This window comes from Tachyglossus aculeatus, chromosome X1 (genome assembly GCF_015852505.1).
Source record: "Tachyglossus aculeatus isolate mTacAcu1 chromosome X1, mTacAcu1.pri, whole genome shotgun sequence".
NCBI classification, from domain to species: Eukaryota; Metazoa; Chordata; class Mammalia; order Monotremata; family Tachyglossidae; genus Tachyglossus; species Tachyglossus aculeatus.
This window is the reverse complement of record NC_052101.1, coordinates 124,584,042-124,607,178: the sequence shown is the minus strand read 5'-3', so window position 1 is coordinate 124,607,178 and position 23,137 is coordinate 124,584,042. Positions and strand designations below refer to the sequence as shown.

Sequence of the window (23,137 nt, the reverse complement as noted above, 5' to 3'; positions counted from 1 at the left end):
GTCCCCCTCCCAACTCTCGCGAGATAGGCGCCCAAACTCGGCGAGGAGGAGCTGTGGAGGCCTATAAATGGGGCGCCGGAGACCACGCGGCTTTCTTTTTTTCTCCGTAGCCGCCATTATGGATACGAGCCGCGTACAGCCGATCAAGCTGGCCCGGGTGAGGGCTCCCGGCTTCTTCGGCTGGCGGACTGGCCGGGCTGAGGGAAGCTTTCGGGCTCTTCTTTTCTTCTTTCTTCTTCTTTTCTTCACGCTAATCTCCTCACCGGGCCTCGTTCTCTCCTGTCCCGCCGTCCTCCCCCAGGCCTGGAATGCCCTCCCTCTGCCCTTCCGCCAAGGTCGCTCTCTTCCTCCCTTCAAGGCCCTGCTGAGAGCTCACCTCCTCCAGGAGGCCTTCCCAGACTGAGCCCCTTCCTTCCTCTCCCCCTCCTCCCCCTCTCCATCCCCCTCGTCTTACCTCCTTCCCTTCCCCACGACACCTGTATATATGTTTGTGCATATTTATTACTCTATTTTACTTGTACCTATCTATTCTGCTTATTTTATTTTGTTAGTATGTTTGGTTTTGTTTTCTGCCTCCCCCTTTTAGACTGTGAGCCCAATGTTGGGTAGGGACCGTCTCTATATGTTGCCAACTTGTACTTCCCAAGCGCTTAGTACAGTGCTCTGCACACCGTAAGCGCTCAATAAATACGATTGATTTTACTTGTACATATCTATTCTACTTATTTTATTTTGCTAGTATGTTTGGTTTTAGACTGTGAGCCCACTGTTGGGGAGGGACTGTCTCTATATGTTGCCAACTTGTACTTCCCAAGCGCTTAGTCCAGTGCTCTGCACACCGTAAGCGCTCAATAAATACGATTGATTGATTTTACTTGTACACATCTATTCTACTTATTTTATTCTGTTAGTATGCTTGGTTTTGTTCTCTGTCTCCCCCTTTTAGACTGTGAGCCCACTGTTGGGGAGGGACTGTCTCTATGTTGCCAACTTGTACTTCCCAAGCGCTTAGTCCAGTGCTCTGCACACTGTAAGCGCTCAATAAATACGATTGATTGATTTTACTTGTACATATCGATTGTATTTATTTTATTTTGTTAGTATGTTTGGTTTTGTTCTCTGTCTCCCCCTTTTAGACTGTGAGCCCACTGTTGGGGAGGGGCTGTCTCTCTATGTTGCCAACTTGTACTTCCCAAGCGCTTAGTACAGTGCTCTGCGCACCGTAAGCGCTCAATAAATACGATTGATTGATTGATTGATTGATTTTCGTCCTAGGTCACTAAGGTGCTAGGCCGGACCGGCTCCCAGGGCCAGTGCACACAGGTAAGCGGGAGACGGGACAGTTTGGGCGCTCTTTCCCGATGGATTGGCCTATGTGGGCATCCCGAACGGTGCCCCCATCCGATCCCTCCCTTTGTTTCCCCCCCCCCCCCCTTTTCCAAACCCCACCCTAGGTGCGGGTGGAATTCATGGACGACACCAGCCGGTCCATCATCCGGAACGTGAAGGGCCCGGTGCGGGAGGGTGATGTGCTGACCCTGTTGGAGTCCGAGCGTGAAGCCAGAAGGCTGCGTTAACGGTAAACTGCTGGCCAAGGGAAAAGGACTGCTGGCCCACCAGGCCGGGAAACTGAGGCCGCTGGGGTCCCCCAAAGCGGTGACCAGCTGCTCGACATCGACGCCATGCTGTCCCACGTGACAAGCTGGAGGCTGATATCTCGGCCCTCACCTCGGTTTACATAATAATAATAATATGATGGCATTTATTAAGCGCTTACTGTGTGCAAAGCGCTGGGGAGGTTACAAGGTGATCAGGTCCAACTGGGGGCTCACAGTCTTAATCCCCATTTTACAGATGAAGGAACTGAGGCCAGAGAAGTGACTTGCCCAAAGTCAGCTGACAATTGCCAGAGCTGGGATTTGAACCCATGACCTCTGACTCCAAAGCCCGGGCTCTTTCCACTGAGCCACGCTGCTTCTCATCCTAGCAGCCATGAGGCCCCTCGCTATTGTTTCAGGGAGGCAACGTGACTTCATGAAAAGGAGGCTTACAGTGTACTCTTCGTAGGCGCTCAAAAAATACCGGTGACTTGATAGATCCGGGTTCCGGCCCCACCACTGATCTGCTCCGTTACCTGGGGCGAGCCACATCTGCCTGCTCCCTTAACCACACAATGGGAATGACAGCCTTCTTCCCCCTTGAGCTAAATCCTATACATTAGGCACATAAGAAGCATTTAATTCCATCTTTTCTTTTTTATTCATTCAATCATATTGAGCGCTTACTGTGTGCAGAACACTGTACTAAGCGCTTGATTCTAAACTTGCAGGGGTTGTTGGCTCACTTGTAGTATGGGGGTGTAAAAAAAAGCTTGTTGGCTGCTGGGACTGACTGGGGTAGGGCTTGAAATATTTGAAACTGAAAGGGTTGGGAAACGGAGTGTTAACAGTATTGCTGTAAACGTCAGGATTAGTAGGAAAGAGCGGGGGGGATTAAAATGGACCCAAATTTGATGCTCTTTCAGGTGCAGGCGTTGGAATACTGACTCAAGGGACAATGGCAGCCTAATCATGTGAAATAAAAGACTGTTTGTATAAGTGTTCAGTTTGTGTTGGTCTGTTCAAGTAAATGCACTAGCCCAGTATTATGAGGGGTTTTTTTTAATCCCTCTTCCCTCGCCCCCTTATGTGGAATAACACTCTTGAGTGGCTGTAAATAGCAGGAGCCTCTCTTTCTCTGTATGACCTGGAACCCCCCTCCCTCTTAACTGACAATTATTCTCCCCCAATTCAAAGCCTTATTGAAATGACATCTATTCCAAGAGGTCTTCCCTGACTAAGCCCTCCTTTCCTCTTCTACTCCCTTCTGTGTCAGCCTTACTCCTTTTATTCATCTCTCCCCACAGCACATATCTAACTTGTATTGATGTCTTTCTCTCCCTTTAGGCTAGAAGCTGGTGGGCAGGGAGTGTCTTTTAGTTTGTACTGTCCCAAGCACATCATCAATCATATTTATTGAGCACTTACTATGTGCAGAGCACTGTACTAAGCGCTTGGGAAGTACAAATTAGCAACATATAGAGACAGTCCCTGCCCAACAGTGGGCTCACAGTCTAAAAGCACATAAGTGAACAAGAAATGATTGACTAGTAAAAGTATCCACAGGGTGGCTGCTGTATTTTCAATGGAAAGGATCCCCAGTAGACAATATGACAATAGACAATATGAAGGAAAAAGGGAGGGGTCTTAATCTGTTTTGGCCACTGGGCTACCTTGCTCAGGTTGAGTGTATTGTGGAAGTCTGCTCTGCAGGCCTAGCTCCTAACCCCAGGTTCAATGAAGGCAGGAGAAGTAGCTCCCCTTAAGCTGTGATTCATTTGGCTTTTGGGGAAAATGCTTATTGTAATCCATTCAATCATACTGAGTGCTTACTGTGTGCAGATCACTGTAAGTGCATGAGAAGTACAATTTGGCCAGATAAACAGTCCCAACCCAACAATGGGCTCACAGTCTAGAAGGGGGAGACAGGCAGAACAAGTAGACAGGTGTCAATACCATCAGAATAGCTTGCAGCAACAAAAACAACTGCTGACACCCTCCTCTCTGCCCATCTACCTTTTCAGAAAGCTGGGCCAGGACTAAAGCAGGTAACCCCCTCTCTAGGAAAGCCTCCCCAGAAACAATGAGAATCCAGTGACACTCCAGCTGCCTAGCACTTTATTGGGACAGGATGTCTTAATCCTGGGCTTCAGGCAAGAATAGGGCAAGGGGTCATTTTAGTGATCTATATAGGAGGTAGGAGCCAGCAGTCCAAGAAATTGACTTATCTGCCCTTCCCTGCTTTTCCACATCCCCTCCAGCTCTGCTGTTTTAAGGCAGAGAGGGTAGCCCCGATCCACTTCCTGGCAGGCTACCCCTCCCATTTCCTTTCACACCACTGTGAGCAGAGCTTTCTTGCCGGCTTCTAGTTCCCCTCTGGGCCCAGGGCCTGCAGCCATTCTTGGAGTGGGGCCTAGCCTCCTATGCTGGCATTCACTTTGAGTGGTGGGGCTTATTTGAAGCAAGTTTCCAGAAGAGACATTCACATTACAGCTTCACAGCTTCCCCAGCCCTGACCCCACTTGGCCAGGATGGGGCTGAGAAGGGGCAACAGAGTGGCCTCTCTGCTGCACCTGCTCAGTGAGCAGCAGGAGACTAAATGCAGTGGGGAAAGGGCCTGGGGAGGTTAGCATAGAAGCATTTCCATCACAGGATGGGGCCAGTGTAGAAATCCTACAGCTTGAGCAGGGAGGAAAGGTGATCCGAGGACCCTTAGCTGCTGCTGCTGTCCTCATCAGCATCAGCCAGCGGTACCTGCTGGGAAGAAACAAGCACAAATGTTGAAGAATTAGCATGTTCTGACTTGACTCCCGCAAGCCCAGCCCTGATAGCAACTGAGGTCAGGAGAGGAAAGTTTCCCTTGGTTCCATGAGTCCTCTGAAATCTTCAAAGGCCCAAACCCTTCTCACCCCCAGCTGAGGCCCAGCCCTTGCCAGGAAAAATAGACAAGTCACCTCTGGCATGGTCTTAGCCTCGTTGATGTGGGAATACAGCAGCACTGCAATCTCCTTCTGCTCAGCATTCAGAGCGCTAGTCAAGGCACTGTTGCCATCCTGGAAGGGAAGGGAAGGGTTTGGGGCCCAGCTGGGGGTGGGCAGACCAGACCCTAGGGAGTAGAGAAAGCATCTGCCAGGTGATAACTTAAGCACTTAGAAGTTGCCAAGAACTGTACTGAGCACTGGGATAGGTGCAAGATAAGCAGGTCACAGTTCCTGTTCTACACGGGACTCCCAGTCTAACTGGGAGGGAGAAAAGATTTTGAAACCTGATTTTACAGATGAGGAAAGTGAGACGGAGGGAAATTAAGCAACTTGCTCATGGTCACGTAGCGAGCAATTGGCAGAGCCAGAATTAGAAGCCAGGTCCTTTAGACTGTAAATTTGTTACAGGCAAGGATGCATCTTCTAGTTCTGTTGTACTCTCCCAAGTGCTTAGTACAGTGCTCTGCACAGAGTGAGCACTCAAATACCACTGATTGATGGATTGATTCTGACTCCCAGATCAGGAAAGGAAAGAATCCTTTCCACGAAACCATGCTGTTTCTCAAGTAGTAGTAATCCCACACCAAGGCAACCCAAGTAAGGAAGGGGTGGGTCATTGAGGTGGGAGCGAGCAAGAATAATAATAATAATAATGTTGGTATTTGTTAAGCGCTTACTATGTGCAAAGCACTGTTCTAAGCGCTGGGGTAGATACAAGGTAATCAGGTTGCGCCACGTGGGGCTCACAGCCTTCATCCCCAGTTTACAGATGAGGGAACTGAGGCCCAGAGAAGTGACTTGCCCAAAGTCACACAGCTGACGTGGCGGAGCTGGGATTTGAACCCAAGACCTCTGACTCCAAAGCCCGGGCTCTTTCCACTGAGCCGAGACACACGCACACACCCCTCCCCGGGAAGAGGGTGTCCCATAGCAACCGTACACCCCACCCAAAGCCCCCCCAATCCATCCCAGAGCAGCAGGGGCAGAGGGCTGCCGCCGACACTCACTTTATCCAGGATGGCAGGGTCGCAACCTGGCTGGGCCAAGAGCAAGCGCACGGTCTCCACCCGCCCGTGTTCACTGGCACACATCAGGGCCGTGGAACCCTCTTCGTCCTGCAAGTTCACATCTGCCCCACTGGCCAGCAGAGCTGTAACCATCTCCTGTCGCCCGTGACTCACTGCCAGCATCAGGGCCGTCTGCCCAGCCTGATACCAGGAAGAATGTTGGCCATGAGGAGGGAAGGGGAGTGGGACGGGGGGGCGCGAGCCGAAAAAATGGAGCCCAGAGTCAGACTGTATGACAATTGGCCATTCAACCCATATTCAGCACCCGTCCCTGGGCGGACGGCTTACAGCCCTGCCCGGGACTCCCCCCAACTGTCATCTCCCTGCCTCCCCTCACCCCCGCTCCCACACCTCTACTCCACACAGAGATGCGGTTGGGCGTCTCTTAAGTCCACCTCAGTTCAACCCCCAGACCACAGCGTTTGCTCAATGTCATGAATCTGTCATGTGGTGAGCCCAACTTTACTTCAACTTGTTACAACCGGCTCCTCGTGGGGAGCCTCCTAATGTTTCTTAGGATGGGTGGGGACTCCCTGGGATGAATGTGGCCAGGCAGCCCCAGGAGCCACGGCGGGAGAGAGGAGGGGGGGAAAATACCTCATTCGAGCTCACTTGGCCGGGAGACTAGAGTCCAAGCTCACCTGGCTGGCCTTTGCATTGACATTACCAAGGTTGAAAAGCCTTCTGACCACATCCATGTCTTCCTCCTGTTCCACAGAGGCCAGAGCAGCCAGCATGAGTGCTGTGTAGCCAGCTTTGTTCTGGTGATCGACGTTACAGACCCCTGAAAAGGTGGGGAAAGAATCCCCCTGTTGGATTTGGGACCGTAGAGGTTTAATACTGCTCCCAGGGTGGCATCCTCCTCCCATCTTCTATCGCCTTTTCCAAGGATCGAAACCAACCTATCGACAAATCTCGGTAATTGAAGAACCTCACTAGGGCCGGGATTAGGGTTTGGCACGAAGGACGGATGTCAGTTGTCTAGATAGGCCAATCTGTGTCTACTCTCTCCCACATTAGATTGTAAAGTTGAGGACAGAGCCTACAACTTCTGCTGCCCTCTCCCAAGTGCCTAGTACGGAGACACTGAAGGCAGTCGATAGACACCACTGAGATCGAAAGGTGGTGCTGGGGTTTTTGTTCATGTGCTTTGGAAAACTGACAACTTACGGTCATTGAATGTGAGAATTCCCTCTGCTTCCCTGCCCCCAGCCTCAGCCACTAGTCCACCTCCCTGCAGAGCCCAGCTCCCTGACCCGTGTCCAGCAGCAGGCGGACAATGTGGAAGTTGGAATGAGAGACGCTGTAGTGGAGGGCGGTGTTCCCGTTGCCATCTGCCAGGTTGACCACGTGGGCCAGTAGGGCCGGGGAGAGCTCGGCCAGCGCCATCAGATGATCGGCCACTGGCCCAGGCAGTGAGTTCTTCTGACTGGACACCCGGAACCATTCTTGCTGCACCAGGCTGCAGCCTCCTGGCCCCTGGGATGGAGAGAGAGGGTGTCAGGAGGAGGTAGAGGGGGAAATCAGACCCTAGAGCTGCTCTCTCCCATTAGGTCAGAAGCTCCTTCTATTGTATGTGCCCCAGTCCAGTGTTTTGCACACCGTAGGCCCTCAGGTGCCGTTGAAGATGATGATGATAATGATGACACACCTCCACCCCCCCACCTCAGCCTGGCCTACGATGGTGGTGGTAGAGCACTCTGGAATGCAGAGCTGCAGAAAGAAAGGGCAGGATCAAGGCAACGGGGACACGGCAAGAAGGAGTCAGAGCCTTGAGTTTCATCCTAGTGCCTGGGCAGGGGAAGCTTTGTGGAGGGTGGAAGGGGGAAAACCTACATCTCATTTTGTACTGTTGATTACTCCCAGGCAGGTGGGGGGTGGGGGGGGGGGGAGAGAGAGAGATTGTGTGTGTGTGTGTGTGGTGTTTTGGGTTTGGTTTTTTTTTTTTGGGGGGGGGTTGTTCCTAAACCATTCTGGACAAGGTCAAGGCTTGTCTCCCACTGCAGTGCCACACTCACTCCCTCCCGGCTCCGGCCGCCTCCAGGCTGGCTCAGCTGGTTCCTGAGCATCAGGCAGGCGTCCCTCATGCGGGGGCTCAACTCGAACCTGGGGGTGTGAAGGAGAGGAATGATAAGACTAATGATGGTATTTAAGCGCTTACTATGTGCCAGAAACTCTACTAAGCGCTGGGTTGGATACAAGCAAATCGAGTTGGACACAGGCCCTGTCCCAAGTGGAGCTCACAGTCTTGATCCCCATTTTACAGATGAGGTAACTGAGGCCCGGAGAAGTGAAGTCACTTGCCCAAGGTCACAGAGCGGACAAGAGACAGCCTGGATTAGAATCCATGACCTCCAGACTCCCAGGCCTGTGCTCTAGCCACTGGGCCATTCAATCGTATTTATTGAGCGCTTACTGTGTGCAGAGCACTGTACTAAGCACTTGGGAAGTACAAGATGGCAACATATAGAGACGGTCCCTACCCAACAGTGGGCTCACAGTCTAGAAGGGGGAGACAGAGAACAAAACAAAACATATTAACAAAATAAAATAGAATATGCACAAGTAGAGTAATAAATCCGTACAAACATATATACATGTATACAGGTGCTGTGGGGAAGGGAAGGAAGATGGAGAGGGGGAGAGGAAGGAGGGGGCTCAGTCTGGGAAGGCCTCCTGGAGGAGGTGAGCTCTCAGTAGGGCCTTGAGGGTAAGGAGAGAGAAGGAAAGAGAAGTCCCCTCCTGGGTCTCTCCCCACTCACTTTTCTTTGACCTCCTGAGGGCCAGGCTCTGGGCTGGACGGAGGCTGCTCATCGCCCTGGGCTTCAGTGGGACTGCTCTCCGCGGTAATCGGGGGAGAGTCGCCGCCGCCGCCGCCGCTGTCGGAACTGTCTGGTCCGGAGCTGCTGTCCTCGGGTCCCTCCGCCTCTCCGTCGCTGGACTCTTCTTCGCTGGATGAGCTCTCGTATCTGGAACGAGGAGGGAAGGGGCAGGGTGAGGGGCACGGGGCTCAAAGCCAGCGGGGCATCAGAAAGGGAAGGCAGCCGAGGCTGTGGTGGGGGCAGTGGCCCATCCACCTGTAGGGAGCCAGGGCGTGCCCTGGAGTTTGGGGGTCGGGGGTGCCCAGGGGACGCACTCTCCATTGAGGACCCCCACAAACTGCAGGCTCTTGCGGCCGGTGTTGGGCTCAGGGGCGGCAGCCCCATCCCGCCTCTTCATGATGGACTTCAGGGCACCTGTGGGTACAGGAAGACAGGGGACCAGAGAGGCTGAATACGGGGCAGGGCAGGGGGCGGACGGGGCGATCCAGAGCCGAGACAGAAGAGGAGGAAGTGGGAGAGAGAAGGAGGGGCGAGGAAGGGAAGTGAGAAGAAAAGAGGGGAGGCTCGCCCTACACCCCAATTTGTACCCGATGTCTCCCCGGCAAACCTCCTCACTGCCCTACTGCTCAGGCCCTTCCCTTGTCTGGAAGACCACATCCTTCCTCCCGGCCCTCCGAAGCTCTTCTCAAGAGCCACCTCCTCCAGGAGGCCTTCCCGACTCGATCCCCCTCCTTCTTGGCCACCGCGGCCTTTACCTCCGGATTGACGTCGCTATTTACTCCGGATTCACCTAGGTGATATTTATTCAGGCCGTCCGTGCCGTCTACCTAGTCTCTGAGTTCAACTGGGCTCTCTCCTACCACTGCCATTTGTTTGTTAATGCCACCCCCCCATTAGAGGCGGCCGTGGAGGGCGGGTCTCTGTCTTCCGTAGCGCCTAGTGCGGTGCACTGTCCGCGCCCCAGTCCCCCCTCCCCCGTGGATATTTATTCTATTTATTTTGTTGCTATGTTTTCCCCCCATGGATATTTATTCTCTTTATTTTGTTGCTATGTTTTGTTGTCGGTCTCCCCCTTCTAGACTGTGAGCCCGCTGTTGGGTAGGGACCGTCTCCATCTGCGGCCAACTTGTACTTCCAAGCGCTCAGCCCAGTGCTCCGCACGCGGTAAGCGCTCAATAAATACGACTGAATGAATGAATGAACGAGCGAAAGGAGGGCACTGGAGGCGAAGGGCTGGCGGGCCTCACCAAGGCCGGGGCTGCTCCCCGCCGGGTCTCCCAGGGCAGGGTCCAGCTGGGCCTGGGTGGCCTTCGGGCGCAGCGCCTCCAGCTCCCGCACCGCCTCCCGCAAGCGGCCTTCGAGCAGCGCGCTGAGGCCTTGCTGGTGCTCCAGGCGGGCGCGCAGCAGCTCCAGTTCCCGCTCGGCCTCGGCCGGCCGCCCCAGCAGCGGTTCCGTCACCCAGGTGGCGGCGTCGCAAGCCGTCGGGACGGCGCTCACGCCCACCTCGCGCTGGCTGCGGTGGTGGTGGCGGTGGCGCGGCGCGGCCGGCTCGTCCCCCCCGCCCTCCCCGGCCCGGGGCTGGGCCAGGCGCTCCGTGAGCCGGCGCAGCTCCCCGAGCTTGCCCGGTCTCGGCTCGGGCTCGGCCTCCGCGGCCAGGCCAGCCATCAGGCGTGCCTTCTCCTCGCGCAGGGTGCGCACCTGGCGCTGCAGGGCGGGGATGGCACGCACCTGGCCCTCCAGCTCGCGCAGCTGGCGCAGCGCCGCGGCCATCTGCTCGCGCACGTGCTGCAGCTGCGCGGGGCTGACGGGCGGCGCGGGGCTGACGGGCGGCGCGGGGCTGCAGCGCCCCGAGGCCTCCCGCTCCTGCTCCAGCTGCAGCCGCCGGCTGGTCTCCAGCAGCGTCTTCTCCACCCGCGGGTTGCGGCCGGGCCCCTTGGGGGACGGGGGCGGCAGGGACTCGGGACTGCGGGGGTCGGGCCAGGGGCGGGCGGCCCCCCGGGGGCGGCGCGCCGGAGCGGGCCCCCGGCGCAGGCACTGGCCGCTCTCGATGTCCTCCACGTACTTGAGGAAGTCCAGGTCCAGCTGGAAGCCGTAGGGTGTCTCCACCGAGTAGGGACTCCGCTCTCCTGCCGCCGGCTCCCGGTCCTGGTCCCGGTACAGGAAGGGTCCGCCCAGATCTGGAGGACGGCCAGCAGGAACATGTGGGAGACGCGGGGAGGGAAAGAGGGCCCAGGGGGCTCCCGCACTTACCTGGGAGGTTGGGGTTCAAGTGGTCAAACTGCGCCATAGTGGCCCTGGGAAGCTGGGTAGGTGGCTGGGCCGCGGGGAACCTGAAAAGGGAGCGTCGGACTTAGGAGTTATATCTGCTTCCCAAGTGCTGGGGACTTGGCGGGGGCCGGGGAACCTGAAAAGGGAGCGTCGGAGTTAGGAGTTAGATCTGCTTCCCAAGGACTTGGCAGGGGCCGGGGAACCTGAAAAGGGAGCGGACTTAGGAGTTAGATCTGCTTCCCAAGGACTTGGCGGGGGCCGGGGAACCTGAAAAGGGAGCGTCGGACTTAGGTGTTAGATCTGCTTCCCAAGGACTTGGTGGGGGCCGGGGAACCTGAAAAGGGAGCGTCGGACTTAGGAGTTAGATCTGCTTCCCAAGGACTTGGCGGGGGCCGGGGGCGAGCGGATGGTTCCGCCGCTCTTCCGATACGACCACAGCCCAGCATGTCCATTCCCTCAGCCCCAGGTCCGCTGCTCCTCCTCCTTATTTTGGGATCCCCAGGACTTTGGCTGCCAGGCCAGAGCAGAGGGTCAACATGTGAAGAATTTCATTCCAGGGAGAATGGAGAAGTAGTTGGGGCCTGGCGGGTAGAGCGGGTGATCTGGTTTCTCTTCCTACCTCGGGAAATTGTGAGGGCAAATTGAGATCGTGGATGTGAAAGTGGTAAAATGGAAGAGCTGTTCCGGACGGTCAGTAGGGCAGTCCCATCTGGCCCCATTCTGAGCCCCCTTTTTCCTCTCTTCCTCCCCATCACCCCCCAACCCTACCTCCTTCCCCTCCCCACAGCGCTTGTATATATTTGTGCAGATTTATTACTCTATTTTACTTGTACATATTTACTATTCTATTTATTTTGTTAATGATGTGCATATAGCTATAATTCTATTCGGACAGATTTAACACCTGTCTACATGTTTTGTTGTCTGTCTCCCCCTTCTAGACTGTGAGCTCGTTGTTGGGTAGGGACAGTCTCTATATGTTGCTGACTTGTACTTCCCAATCAATTAGTCGTGTTTATTGAGCGCTTACTGTGTGCAGAGCACGGTACTAAGCACTTCCCAAGTGCTTAGTACCGTGCTCTGCACACAGTAAGCGCTCAATAAATATGATTGAATGAATGGAGGCAGAGAAAACAACTCTATCAACCTGGAGAGTTGGAGCCTACAACAGTACCATGGCGGGGACAGGGGAGTGACCTGGGCAAACCTGGAAGGGCATCCTTGTGAGTGCCAGGACGGGGCAAGCATCTCTGGGAGAGAGCCCAAGTCCAAAGCCTCTCAAGGAAAAGAGGGCTTTCATTGAGCCTTACCAGCATACCAACTCTAGCATTCCCAGTTCCCCGTACTGGTCTCAGCAGTCCAGCCTGGCACTGCCCTGCCCTGCCCCCCAACCCCAGACTCCTGATGTAGCACCTGTCCCTGGGATGCTTCCCCCCACCCCCATGTTGCCCTCTTCAAGTGGCAAACAATTTGGTCTAGTGGATAAGGCATCAATGGGACTGGGAGCCAGAGGACCCAGGTCCTAATCTCAGCTCAGTCACTTGCCTGCTGTGTGACCTTAGGCAAGTCATTTAACTTCTCTGTGACTCGGTTTTCTCAACTGCAAAATGGGGACTCAATCCCTGTTCTCCCTCCATCTTAGACTGTGAGTCCCATGTGGGACGGGGACTATGTTCTGTGTGATGAACTTGTATCCACTCCACTGCTTAGAACAGTGCTTGACACATAAGAAGCATAGGGAAGCAGCGTGGCTCACTGGAAAGAGCCCGGCCTTTGGAGTCAGAGGTCATGGGTTCAAATCCCGGCTCTGCCAACTGTCAGCTGTGTGACCTTGGGCAAGTCACAACTTCTCTGGGCCTCAGTTACCTCATCTGTAAAATGGGGATGAAGACTGTGAGCCCTCTGTGGGACAACGTGATCACCTTGTAACCTCCCCAGTGCTTAGAACAGTGCTTTGCACATAGTAAGCGCTTAATAAATGCCATCATCATTATTATTATTATTATTATTATTATTATTATTCAACAGATACCCATTAAAAGAGACGACTGGAAGGAGGCCCTTCACTCAGAGTCTGCTTCTGCAGCCCCACCCACCCCTGAGCATCTGGAGTTTGTCTCCAGTTGTGCAACCTGCTGGCCCATGCAGCCGCTGACAGCTCCGTCCACTTGGGATTGCGGCCTCAGTACCTTCGCCTCACTTTCCTGCTCTGCCACTTGCCTGCCGTGTGACCTTGGGCAAGTCGCTTCAGTCTGTGCCTCCGTTTCCTCATCTGTAAAATGGGGATTCAATACCTCTTCTCCCCTCCCTCTCAGGACTGCAAACCCCATGTGGGACAGGAACTGGGTCCAATCTGATTATCTTGTAGCTACTCCAGCACTTAGTACCTGGCGCAAAGGAAGTATTGAACATATTATTATTATCATTATTCTGTGGTTCCCACGGGTGTCTGCAGGGATCTGAGTTTGGCCCAGGGGCTGACTTCTGACCTTGGCGCTGCCCACTATAACAATCAAAGCTCTCCATCACTTCGCTCCCTCCTCTCCTTCCACAGCCCTGCCCCCCCACACCGCTCCTCTGCCGCTAACCTCCTCACCGTGCCTCGTTCTCGCCTGTCCCGCCGTTGACCCCTGGCCCACGTCCTACCTCTGGCCCGGAATGCCCTCCCTCCTCACATCCGCCAAACTAGCTCTCTTCCTCCCTTCAAAGCCCTACTGAGAACTCACCTCCTCCAGGAGGCCTTCCCAGACTGAGCCCCCCCATTATCCTCTCCTCCTTCTCCCCATCGCCCCCACTCCCTCCCTCTGCCCTACCCCCTCCCCCTCCCCACAGCACTTGTGTCTATTTGTACATATTTATTATTCTATTTATTTTAGTAAGGATGTATAACTATAATTCTATTTATCTATTTTGAGGCTATTGATGCCTGTCTACTTGTTTTGTTGCCTGTCTCCCCCTTCTAGACTGTGAGCCCGTTGTTGGGTAGGGATTGTCTCTATCTGTGGCTGAATTGTACTTTCCAAGCGCTTAGTACAGTGCTCTGCACACAGTAAGCGCTCAATAAGTACGAATGAATGAATTGTGGTATTTAAGTGCTTACGGTGTGCCAGACACTGTTCGAAGCACCGGGGTAGATACAGGCTAATCGGGTTGGACACAGTCCCTGTCCCACATAGGGCTCACAGACTTAATCCCCATTTTACAGATGAGGAACTGAAGCACAGAGAAGTTAAGTGACTTACCCGAGGTCACACAGCAGACGAGTGGCAGAGTCAGGATTGGAACCCAGGTCCTTCTGACTCCCAAGCCCGTGCTCTATCCACTAGGCCACGTTGCAGTCTCAGGGAACACTGGGTCTTGGGACTAGTGACTGGCAACAGCCCCAAGACACTCAGGGGAGCAGGTCTCTTTAGGGCTAGAGGGGCCAGCTCAACAAGTCTCCCTCCCCTCTACACCTCCACCCCGCTCTAGCTCCTAGCAGATTTCAAACCACCCACAGACTAGCAGGGGGAAGAGACGGGACCTGGGGAGGGGTCGATTTGCCCGGCAGAGAGGAGCCCAGTTCCGACAAGCAGCTTTTGCTCTCAGAAGATACGAGGACAAAATGCCTTGGACACAGGACAAGTGATTTCATCGGTCAGAGTGGGAGGGAGGGGCCCTGCAGCAACAGCTGCATCCGCAGGGCCTGGCCCTCCGCACATCTGCCTGCAGCTGCTCAGATCTCTCATCAGAGGGGAGGTGGCTAAAGAACCAGGGTGTGGGAGAATGAGACCCCAGACCCCGCTGACAGGACATGTTTGTCCCCTCTGGGTCTGGCTGGGTAAAACAAACAGCTAGCGCTGGGGGGACAAGGTACCGCCACTTGCCATCTGCGCAAAGTAAACAATCATTTTAGACATTCCACGCAAGGGGCTGGACCACTGCCACCACTGAAATAGTCCCCCGGGTGAGGGCCCAATTAGAAAAGGAGGTGGTTTTACGAGGTGGCGGGTCAAAGAGGGAGCTCATGATTCTTCAATTTAGCAGGTGACCCTATTTGGAAACGGCTCCTCCCGCCTCACCCTCTCGGCTCAGCCTCTCTGCTGGTTTCTCTTAAATCTGAGACAACTCCTCCCTCCGTGCCGCCCAATGAGCAGGCTGCCTTGCACCTCAGCATCACCAGCAATCATCATCAGGCTTCCTCCTCCAGGAAACCCTCTTGCTTCCTCTGTCCCTCCCATGCTTCAGAGCAGACCGTTCCCACCCTGCCCTCCACCAAGCCTGCCAAAACCAGAGGTTGGGTAGAAAGGAGGCAGGATGGGACGGACAGAGGGAAAGAGAGATCCCTCTTTCCCCTGTCGCTCTTCAGAGGGGGCTTAGAGTCACCAAAATTCAGCCACAGACTGCCTGCCATGGGTCCTGGTTGGGAACAAGAGAGCTGAGGCGGATACTGCTTCTCTAAGACACTTCCAGTCAATCAATCAATCAATCGTCCAGCAGTCCAGCAGGGCTCTGGTCGATGCAGCCATTGCTGAGATTGGGAAAGGGGACAGTGGCCTGGGGCCCAAGGGAGAGCACCAAAGAGCAGTAACTACCTGTTTCCTTTGGCCCCGGCCCGAAGCGCCAGGACCAGAGCTGACCCAAAGCCTGCACGGAGGCCTGGGTATACTGGAAGAGGAAAGCGATTTTTGGATGCCTGGGGGGATATGTTTGCAGAGCTCCAAGCCTGCCCTATGATGTCTAGGTTAGGGTTACCCATCAAGGAAAACAAATGTCAAGAAACAGAAAATTCCAGCTCACCAGTATATAGCATTTACTTATACTGGCTCCTCATTATGTGTGTGTATTCTACGTGTGCAGTCTGTGAATGGTAAATCTGAGAGTGTACCATGTGCAGTACTGGTCGGTACATCCAATATTATTATTATTTGTTAAGTGCTTACTACGTGCCAAGCACTGGGGTAGAGGTAAGCTGATAGGGTCGGACAGAGCCCATGTTCATCACCATCACCTTGCCCCCTCCTACCTCACCTCCCTTCTCTTCTCCATCCCAGCCCGCACACTCCACTCCTCTGGTGCTAATCTTCTCACTGTGCCTCCATCTCGCCCGTCTCACCGCCGACGCCTGGCCCGGGTCCTACCTCTGGCCTGGAACGCCCTCCCTCCTCAAATCCGCCTGAAAACTCAACTCTCCCCCCTTTCAAAGCCCTTCTGAAGGTGCACCTCCTCCAAGAAGCCTTCCTAGACTAAGCCCCACTTCTCCTCAGCTCCCACTCCCTTCTGTATCACCCTGACTTGCTCCCTTTGCTCCTTCCCCCCTCCCCGCCCCACCCTTATGTATATATGCTTATATCTATAATTCTATTTATTGGTATTGATGCCTGTTGACTTGTTTCAATGTCTGTCTCCCCCCTCTAAACTGTGAGCCTGTTGTACTGTACTGTACTTTGCAAGCACTTAGTACAGTGCTCTGCACACAGTAAGCGCTCAGTAAATACGATTGAATGTTCCACAGTGGGGCTCGTGGTCTAAGTCAGACCTTAGAGAAGCGGTCTTAGAGAAGCAGTGTGGCTCAGTGGAAAGAGCACGGGCTTTGGAGTCAGAGGTCATGGGTTCAAATCCTGGCTCTGCCAATTGTCAGCTGTGTGACTTTGGGCAAGTCACAACTTCTCTGGGCCTCAGTTCCCTCGACTATAAAATGGCGATGAAGACTGTGAGCCCTCCGTGGGACAACCTGATCGCCTTGTAACCTCCCCAGTGCTTAGAACAGTGCTTTGCACATAGTAAGCGCTTAATAAATGCCATTATTATTATTATTATTAAGTGGGAGGGAGTAGGATTGAATCCCCATTTTACAGATGAAGAAACCTGAAGCACAGAAAAGTGAAGTGACTTGCCCAAGGTCCCACACCAAATGGTGGAGCCGGGATTAGAATCTAGGTCCTCCGACTCTCAGGCCTGGGCTCTTTCCACTAAGCCACGCTGCTTCCTGAATGTGCAGCATCTCTGAGTGTGTGATCTGTGTGTACACTGGGTGCCGCATACATACTGTATGTGCAAACGCTATGTATGCTCTGTGTGGGGGTGAGGTCCGTATGCACACTAAATGCACAAGGCCTTTGAATTCCTTGTTTCCTGTCTTGCTATATGAGCTCCCGGAGGGCCTGAACCCTGGCAAATGTATGTCTTCCGTTTCGGGCAGGTAAGGAGCTCCTCCGCTCCCGACCCCCACTTCAATCAATCGTATTTATTGAGCGCTTACTGTGTGCAGAGCAGTGTACTAAGCGCTTGGGAAGTACAAATTGGCAACATATAGAGACAGTCCCTACCCAACAGTGGGCTCACAGTCTAGAGGGCTTCTACCCCAGGGGTGCTGGGGAACACAACTGCCGGAGATGCACTCCCACGTGGCTGGCAGGGACCGTCTAAAGCCTGTGCTTCTGGGCCCGAGGCTACAGCTGTAGCAGTTGTCAGAGGAGCAGCTCCCGCCCCCCACCCCCGCTGAGCCGGATCCACTGTCTGAGCGACCCCTCATTATGGCTCATCACAGGCGGGGCTCAACCCTCTGCTCCCAGGGAGCTGGGCCACTCTCCAGGGCCTATTTTGGGCTTTTCTTTCTGCTGGGTCTAAGGGGGAGAGTCAGAATGCGGGTTGTGATTCCTCTTCCCCTCTGCAAGTTGCACTTTGGGAAGAGGAGATCCTGGCAAAGAAAAAGGAGAGTGGGGGATAGGGACTCTCTCTCTCTCTCCTCTCTTTTCCTGCCACCCCCATCAGTCACGTCACTTGTTTGCATTTCCATTCATTCATTCAATCGTATTTATTGAGCGCTTACTGTGTGCAGAGCACTGTACTAAGCGCTTGGGAAGTATAGCATATACATAGTGTTTGTACATACAGTATGTATGTCGCACCCAGTGTACACACAGATCACACACTCAGGGCATATAGGTTGCCAACTTGTTTCCACAGCCCCTTTCCACTCTCCCCTCCTCTGCACTACACAATCAATCCTTATCGTCATATTTGTTAAGCGCTTACTATGTGCCAGGCATTGTACTAAGCGCTGGGGTGGATACAAGCAAATCGGGTCGGACGCAGTCCCTTGTGCCACGTGGGGCTCACAGTCTCATCCCCATTTTATAGATGAGGTAATTGAGACACGGAGAAGTGAAGTGACTTGCCCAAGGTCACACAGCAGGCAAGTGGTGGAGCTAGGATTAGAACCCATGACCTTCTGACTCCCAGGCCAGTGCTCTATCCCCTAGGCCATGTGATTGAGTACTTACTGGGTGCACAGCACTGTACTAAGTGCTTGGGAGAGTACAGTGTAACAGAGTTGGCAGTCATGTTCCCCGCCCACAGTGAGTTTACAGTCTACACTGCCTCTCCCTCCCCACACTGTTCCTCTCCACAGAGTCAGAATCCAATACGGCCCCTCCCTCATCTCTCAAAAAACTCTTTGCTATCCCCCCCTTTGGGTGGGGTAATGAAGGGGGAAATAATAATAAAAATGGCATTTGTCAAGCGCTTGTGCCAAGCACTGTTCTAAGCACTGGGGTAGATGCCAGGTTATCCCACATGGGGCTCACAGCCTTAATCCCTATATTCCAGCTGGGGTAACTGAGTCACAGAGCAAGAACAGTGCTTTGCACATAGTAAGCACTTAAATTCCATCATTATTATTATTATTATTATGTGACTTTACACAAAGTCACACAGCTGCCAAGTGCGACCTTGGGCAGGCCACTTCACTTCTCTGAGTCTCAGTTACCTCATCTGAAAAATGGGGATTAAGACTGTGAGCCCCAAGTGGGCCAACTTGATCACCTTGTATCCCCCCCCAGTGCTTGGAACAGTGCTCTGTACATAGTAAGCGCTTAAGAAACGCCATCATCATTAAATTAAATTAAGCGGCGGAGGCGGGATTGGAACCCACGGCCACTGAGCCACAGTGGGAAATCCGGGTCTGAACCCTGGGGAGTGGGGAGGGCCCTGAGAAGACTCGTTTGAGGTTCCCTGGACCGGGAGAGGCAGGAAGGGAAGGGGTCTGCCGGACCCCCTACCTGGTGGGTGTCAGGCAGAGCTGAGCTGGGGCAGGCAGGCAAGAAAGAGGAGGAGAAGTACCTCCCATCCTCCTATCCCTCCTCGCGGTAGGACTCATTTTCTCCCAGGAATTCAGGCCACCGCATTGGAATTTGCACATGGAATTCAGGTCTCCCCCCACTCCCAGTATCCACGCCCAGTGTCCAGAGCAGGTTGACTGGAGGAACACCAGCCCGGGGCGGCGGGGGAAGAGGGCAGCGAGCCTGGACAAGGCCCATCCTGGCCCAGGATTCCTAATCCCCTCCTGGGCCCAGGAACAGGGTGAGGGGGCAACTGTGCGCCGTTCCCTCCGCCTAGGATTCATTTCATAATGGTATTTGTTAAGCGCTTACTATCATCATCATCAATCGTATTTATTGAGCGCTTACCATGTGCAGAGCACTGTACTAAGCGCTTGGGAAGTACAAATTGGCAACATATAGAGACAGTCCCTACCCCTATGTGCAAAGCACTGTTCTAAGCGCTGAGGTTACAAGGTGATCAGGTTGTCCCATGGGGGGGGGGGGGGGCTCACAGTTTTAATCCCCATTTTACAGATGAGGTAACTGGCACAGAGAAGTTAAGTGACTTGCCCAAAGTCACATGGCTGACAGTTGGCGGAGCCGGGATTTGAACCCATGACCTCTGACTCCAAAGCCTGGGCTCCTGCCACTGAGCCACGATGCCCGATGGCCTCCAAAAGCTGTAAGGTGCGGAGACCTGGAGTGAATGTTAGGGGAGGGGAGGGAGGGAGGAAGGACAAGGACAGACGCTCCCGGTTCTGCCCCCCCCCCCCGTTTCCTGAGGAAGGCAGGGCGGCTCCATCCGCCGGGGCATTGTCTCTCCGGCCCCCTTGGGATCGCTTCCCCCAGCCCAGGCATCCGGAGGAGTCCACCATATCCCCAAGATCGGGAAATGGCCGCAGAACCGAAGGAACCTCCCCACCCCAAGGAGGGCTTAAGGGTTGTCACCCCGGCAGGTTTCCCGGGAGATGCTGTACCACCACCCTTTCTTGATGTGCTGGCAGTTCGGGCCGAGGTGCTGTGAAACAGGGCTCTGGGTTCCTGTCCCGGATAGAAACCCCCCTCCTCCATCCCAGCGCTTAGAACAGTGCTCTGCACATAGTAAGCGCTTAATAAATGCCATTATTATTATTATCCCAAGAGAAGGGAGGGAGGGGGCTGGCTACTGGCCCTCCTGCCAGTGGGGAAAAGGAGGTATCAAGGAGCGGCCTTGTGAGTCTCACCCACCACCTCGCACCTTCCCTTCAGTTGGAGGAGCAGCTAGACTGTGAGCCCGCTGTTGGGTAGGGACCGTCTCTATATGTTGCCAACTTGGACTTCCCAAGCGCTTAGTACCGTGCTCTGCACACAGTAAGCGCTCAATGAATACGACTGAATAATAATAATAATAATGGCATTTATTAAGCGCTTACTATGTGCAAAGCACAGGTTACAAGGTGATCAGGTTGTCCCTCATGGGGCTCACAGTCTTAATCCCCATTTTACAGAAGCAGCGTGGCTCAGTGGAAAGAGCACGGGCTTTGGAGTCAGAGGTCATGGGTTCGAATCCCGGCTCCACCACAAGTCTGCTGTGTGACCTTGGGCAAGTCACTTAACTTCTCTGAGCCTCAGTTACCTCATCTGTAAAAATGGGGATTAAGACTGTGAGCCCCACGTGGGACAACTTGATCACATTGTATCCCCCCCCAGCGCTTAGAACAGTGCTTTGCACATAGTAAGCGCTTAACAAATGCCATTATTATTATTTATTTATTTACAGGTGAGGTAACTGAGGCCCAGAGAAGTGAAGTGACTTGCCCAAAGTCACACAGCTGACAATTGGTGGAGCCGGGATTTGAACCCATGACCTCTGCCTCCAAAGCCCGGGCTCTTTCCACTGAGCCACGCTGCTTCGTCATCATCATCAATCGTATTTATTGAGCACTTACTGTGTGCAGAGCACTGTACTAAGCGCTTGGGAAGTACAAATTGGCAACATATAGAGACAGTCCCTACCCAACAGTGGGCTCACAGTCTAAAAGGGGGAGACAGAGAACAAAACCAAACATACTAACCAAATAAAATAAATAGAATAGATATGTACAAGTAAAATAAATAAATGGAGTAATAAATATGTACAAACATATATACAGGTGCTGTGGGGAAGGGAAGGAGGTAAGATGGGGGATGGAGGGGGGACGAAGGGGAGAGGAAGGAAGGGGCTCAGTCTGGGAAGGCCTCCTGGAGGAGGTGAGCTCTCAGTAGGGCCGTGAGTAGGGCGCTGATTCTCTAATTGAATGAATGAACAGGGGTGAAGACCGCCGAGGCTCTTCCACTCCCGTTTCTTCGGCGATCGGTGGGACAGAGGGGGCGAATGAATGGATTCTCCAGCCGCGGGATGGATGTGGGGGGAGCAAGAGGGAAGGGCTGCAGGAGAGGAGGGAAATTGGAAAAACTCCACCCGCTCAACTCAGTGGAAAGAGCCCGGGCTTTGGAGTCGGAGGTCATGGGTTCGAATCCCGACTCCGCCACATGTCTGCTGTGTGACTTTGGGCAAGTCACTTCACTGCTCTGGGCCTCAGTTACCTCATCTGTAAAATGGGGACTGAGACTGTGAGCCCCACGTGGGACAACCTGATCACCCTGTATCCTCCCCAGCGCTTAGAACAGTGCTTTGCACATAGTAAGCGCTTAACAAATGCCAATTAAAACAACAACAACAACTCCCCTTCCTCCCACCCCACGGGGGAAGGCACCGGCCCGGGCAGCCGTGAGCCAGGGCGGGCGGGGAGGGCTGCACCCTTCCAGCCTCATCTGTAAGGGTCCCCCTCCCGAGATCCTGGGACTCCGGGAAAAGATTATATGTTGCCAATTTGGACTTCCCAAGCGCTTAGTACTACTCTGCACATAGTAAGCGCTCAATAATTGGACTTCCCAAGCGCTTAGTCCAGTGCTCTGCACATAGTAAGCGCTCAATAAATACGATCGATGATGATGACGATGAAGCGGGCCGGCCTGAACCTCGACCATAGAGCGAGCTCCCTCCTGGTGCCCACCCGCCAGGGAACGCCACCGGCACCCGGGGTGGGTCTGGCGTGGGATTCCCCCCTCCTTGGAGTTCTGAATCTTGGGTGCAATCAATCAATCGTACTTATTGAGCGCTTACTGGGTGCTTACTAAGCGCTTGGGAAGGACAAATTGGCAACATAGGGAGACAGTCCCTACCCAATAGTGGGCCCAGTTTTCCCTCCCGCGGGAGCCGGGTTCCCCTCTCCCTGACCCCTCAGCCCCCCCACCCAGGGGTCACCTCTCCCTCGCCCCCTCCCAGAGAGGACCGTCCTACCTGAAGCTGCAGCAACACCACTGCCCGAAATCCCTCCCCCGCCCAGCAACCGGTGCGGGGCTAGTTAAAAAGCCACGGTCCCCGACAGGCAGTTGGGCCAACCAAACAGTTGCCGCCCCATTCCCGGCCCGCCAATGGCTCTGGATGGGTGGGACCCCAACCGTCCGGCGGCCAGGAATGCGCTTGGGCCCCCCGGGGGACCCGAGCTGGGTGGGGAACCCCTCCCCTCCCCTCCCCTCCCATCTTCACTCCTTAGGGGAGGCCAGAGAACAAGAACCACCATAACGAGCGCATCTGTTAGGAGTGATGGCATTTGTTAAGTGCTTCCCATGTGCATCATCACCAATCGTATTTATTGAGCGCTTACTGTGTGCAGAGCACTGGACTAAGCGTTTGGGAAGTACAAGTTGGCAACATATAGAGACAGTCCCTACCCAACACTGGGCTCACAGTCTAAAAGGGGGAGACAGAGAACAAAACCAAACGTACTAACAAAATAAAATAAATAGAATAGATGTGTACAAATAAAATAGAGTAAAAAAAATATGTACAAACATATATACAGGTGCACTGTCCTAAACTCTGGGGGGCTACCATCTAATCCGGTTGTCCCACCTGGTGCTCACAGACTTGATCCCCATTTTACTTGTACTTCCCAAGCGCTTAGTACAGCGCTCTGCACACAGTAAGTGCTCAATAAATACGATTGATTGATTGATTTTACAGATGAGGGAACTGAGGCTCAGAGAAGTTAAGTGACTTGCCCAAGGTTACACAGCGGACATGTGGCAGAGCCGGGATTCGAACCCATGACCTCTGACTCCAAAGCCCGTGCTCTTTCCACTGAGCCACGCTGATCCCCACTTTATAGATGAGGGAACTGAGGCACAGAGAAGTCACGCAGCTGACAAGTGGCAGAGCCGGGATTAGAACCCACGTTAAGAGCTGCTAACACTCAGCGCTTTGCATCATCATCATTATCATCAATCGCATTT

The 23,137-nt window shown here is 53.9% G+C and overlaps 2 protein-coding genes across 3 annotated transcripts; one reads left to right on the top strand and one right to left on the bottom strand.

The window, feature by feature from the left end:
- The first annotated feature begins 49 nt into the window (after positions 1-49).
- On the top strand, positions 50-2,604 carry RPS28 (ribosomal protein S28). The gene is made up of 4 exons (XM_038772988.1): positions 50-157; positions 1,276-1,323; positions 1,455-1,579; positions 2,525-2,604. The coding sequence occupies exons 1-3, from the start codon at positions 68-70 to the stop codon at positions 1,575-1,577; spliced, it is 261 nt and encodes an 86-aa protein (XP_038628916.1). The 5' UTR covers positions 50-67; the 3' UTR covers positions 1,578-1,579; positions 2,525-2,604.
- Positions 2,605-3,698: 1,094 nt separating this feature from the next.
- KANK3 (KN motif and ankyrin repeat domains 3) lies at positions 3,699-22,208 on the bottom strand. 2 transcript variants are annotated; one of them, XM_038772986.1, is made up of 11 exons: positions 22,143-22,208; positions 10,719-10,798; positions 9,716-10,645; positions 8,783-8,882; positions 8,409-8,615; positions 7,665-7,752; positions 6,903-7,125; positions 6,288-6,430; positions 5,587-5,787; positions 4,553-4,651; positions 3,699-4,355 (listed from the first exon to the last, which is right to left on the bottom strand). In XM_038772986.1, exons 2-11 carry the CDS (start codon positions 10,753-10,755, stop codon positions 4,311-4,313), a joined length of 2,073 nt encoding a protein of 690 aa, XP_038628914.1. In that variant the 5' UTR covers positions 10,756-10,798; positions 22,143-22,208; the 3' UTR covers positions 3,699-4,310. The 2 variants fall into 2 exon arrangements, with proteins under 2 accessions (XP_038628914.1, XP_038628915.1); XM_038772987.1 differs by lacking the exon at positions 22,143-22,208 and having other exon boundaries at positions 3,699-4,352; positions 10,719-10,899.
- Positions 22,209-23,137: the final 929 nt, after the last annotated feature.

Coding starts and splice junctions, on each gene's coding strand:
- RPS28 (XM_038772988.1), top strand. CDS start 68: ATGGGGCGCCGGAGACCACGCGGCTTTCTTTTTTTCTCCGTAGCCGCC. Junction 158..1,275: donor AGCCGATCAAGCTGGCCCGG/GTGAGGGCTCCC, acceptor TTTTCGTCCTAG/GTCACTAAGGTGCTAGGCCG. Junction 1,324..1,454: donor CCCAGGGCCAGTGCACACAG/GTAAGCGGGAGA, acceptor ACCCCACCCTAG/GTGCGGGTGGAATTCATGGA.
- KANK3 (XM_038772986.1), bottom strand. CDS start 10,755: ATGGCGCAGTTTGACCACTTGAACCCCAACCTCCCAG. Junction 10,646..10,718: donor CTTGAACCCCAACCTCCCAG/GTAAGTGCGGGA, acceptor GCCGTCCTCCAG/ATCTGGGCGGACCCTTCCTG. Junction 7,126..7,664: donor GCGGCCGGAGCCGGGAGGGA/GTGAGTGTGGCA, acceptor TCTCCATCCCAG/GGGCCAGGAGGCTGCAGCCT.